Source organism: Myotis davidii, unplaced genomic scaffold (genome assembly GCF_000327345.1).
Source record: "Myotis davidii unplaced genomic scaffold, ASM32734v1 scaffold497, whole genome shotgun sequence".
Lineage (NCBI taxonomy): Eukaryota > Metazoa > Chordata > Mammalia > Chiroptera > Vespertilionidae > Myotis > Myotis davidii.
The window spans coordinates 3,264,162-3,266,659 of NW_006288434.1; the positions used below are offsets into that span (position 1 = coordinate 3,264,162).

A 2,498-nucleotide genomic window follows, 5' to 3' on the forward strand; every position below is an offset into this window, starting at 1 on the left:
TGCATTAAAACATTTGTTAATAGCATATTTAGATAAGTATGCATTCAAGAAATCTGGAAGGACACCCCCCAAATGCCAGCAGTGGTTACCTCTAAGTATTTAGATGTGAAATGATGCTGACCTTCTCCTTTATGCACTCCCAAGTTGTTTTGCTATCTTACTGGGGAGGTGTGCTGCTGTTAGGCTAAGAAAATATATGAAGTAATATGTATTTTAGAAAGGAAAGTTTGGCCTATCCCATGAGCCACAATCATTAGACATAAAAAAAAATATGATGTTAACACCTTCAGCAAATTTGACATATGAAGTTTTTGAAGCTTGTTGTCAATACAACAAAATAGCATACATATCAAATCGCATATATATCAACATATGTGTAACTCCATCTATTGAAAAAAATCTGCATTAGTAACCGGTACACCTAGTACACAATTGGGTGTCCTTTGCAGAGGAGGGGACATGTCTTACTTTTCTTTGCATCTACAGTGCCAGAAACATATCTGGTATATTGTGCTCAATAAACATTGAATGGCACTAGTATGTGAATTGGAAAGACAGTATTTTCCCATCTAATAAAAGTTGCCTTTATTTGCTGTTAGGCTAAGAAAATATATGAAGTAATATGTATTTTAGAAAGGAAAGTTTGGCCTATCCCATGAGCCACAATCATTAGACATAAAAAAAAACCATAATGAAGCATGATCTTTTACATCTAAACCATGTGTTGACAGTGACTTGACTTCGTGAACTTAAATAGTTGACTTAACTTGGTAGCTTTAATGGTATTAGGCAGGTTTCTGTTTTCCTTACTCATGTCTGTGTTTATACTATTCAGCAGGTATGCAAGCAGCACTTTACTTGTAAATGTTCTAGCAATTACATGATCGCTTTTGCTCTCTCTCTTCCTCTCCTTTAATTCTCCCTTCTCATACTTGGACTCAGTGTTAGAACCTATATTTTTTTAAAGCCATCCATGGCCTCTTCCAAATAGATAAGGCAGAATTAAGTAGCCAGTGTGCCCCCCCCTCTCTCTCTCTCTCTTTCTCTCTCTCTCTCTCTCTCTTTCTCTCTCTCTCTCTCTCTCTCTCTCTCTCTCTCTCTCTCTCACACACACACACACACACACACACACACACCCATTCTCTCTCCTTTCATTATGCATCTCTTGTTTTCAGGTTGGCTCTGTATAAAAGAAATAACAGTGTCTGATCAGTGATATTTTTGCTCCTCATCGTTTGCCTGCTTGTCCTTCTATTGTTTTGTTTGGCTGACTACGGTGTTGGAAAACCTAGACAATGTTATTAGACTAAAATAGAGTTTCTTTCTTTTCCCCAAAGAAACATTCACAGATGATAAAATGTGCCTCTAAAGAGCAAGTCTAAAACTGATGTCTATTCTTTTCCAGCTCCAGCTGAACCCTCGCCGCCAGGATGGGGAAACAGAACAGCAAGCTGCGCCCAGAGGTCATGCAGGACTTGCTGGAGAGCACGGACTTCACGGAGCACGAGATCCAGGAGTGGTACAAAGGCTTCTTGAGAGACTGCCCCAGCGGGCATTTGTCCATGGAAGAGTTTAAGAAAATTTACGGGAACTTTTTCCCTTACGGGGATGCTTCCAAGTTTGCAGAGCACGTCTTCCGCACCTTCGATGCCAATGGAGATGGGACAATAGACTTCAGAGAATTCATCATAGCCCTGAGTGTGACATCGAGGGGCAAGCTGGAGCAGAAGCTGAAATGGGCCTTCAGCATGTATGACCTGGATGGAAACGGTTACATCAGCAAGGCAGAAATGCTAGAGATTGTGCAGGTATGTAGCCCACTAAAAGGTGTAGTATATATATATTCATTCAAAGAGAAAAACATGAGCTACAAGTTAGAATTAAAAGGTGCACAGTGGGGCTCAGTGCATATTTGGCCTACCCGTGTTTTTGAGAATGTTGAACCCGTGTTACTAAACAGGGAGGTTGTACATAAAAATGCAGATTGGTTGGTGTCTCTTGAAAACTCAGGAGGTCTGGCAATGCTGGGCTCCCATTCTCGCCTGGTGTAACTCACCTGGGGCTTTGCGGTGACTGCCACCCTACAGATGGACTTGCAGTCTGCAGTTGGTCATGTTCATTATGGCACCTCTATCCCTTCATTGCAATGACCTGCCTTTTGAGGTTATATCTCCTGCAGTGGTCATTTAATGATCAAACTGTGGCCTGGGTTCAAATCTTGTCTCTTTCAGTCACTACCTCTGTGACTTTGACCTCGTTCATCTGCGTGAGCTTCGTTGGCCTCATCTGTAACATGGAACTGCCAACAGAGCCCACCCATGTTGTGGGGTTATTTTAAAATTACATGTGACTCTCCAGGTTCATTGCTTAGCACAGTACCAGCCATGGGTAAAGCTCATCATCACCATCTTTGTTTATGTCTTTATTAAACTCTTGAGTAAAAGCAGGGATCTCTAGCCTCAGTTCTGTCTGGTCAGAGATACACATGTAGAATGGGG

General features: G+C 41.5%; 1 protein-coding gene across 3 annotated transcripts in view; it reads left to right on the forward strand.

Moving 5' to 3' along the window:
• The window catches only part of NCALD (neurocalcin delta), a 215,004-nt gene that overhangs the window by 196,064 nt on the left and 16,442 nt on the right, over positions 1 to 2,498 (forward strand). For all 3 annotated transcript variants that reach the window (XM_015561731.1, XM_006760276.2, XM_006760275.2), the window contains one exon: positions 1,406 to 1,808. In XM_015561731.1, coding sequence (XP_015417217.1) covers positions 1,431 to 1,808 — 378 coding nt within the window. In that variant the 5' untranslated portion in view covers positions 1,406 to 1,430. The remainder of the gene's footprint in view (positions 1 to 1,405; positions 1,809 to 2,498) is intronic.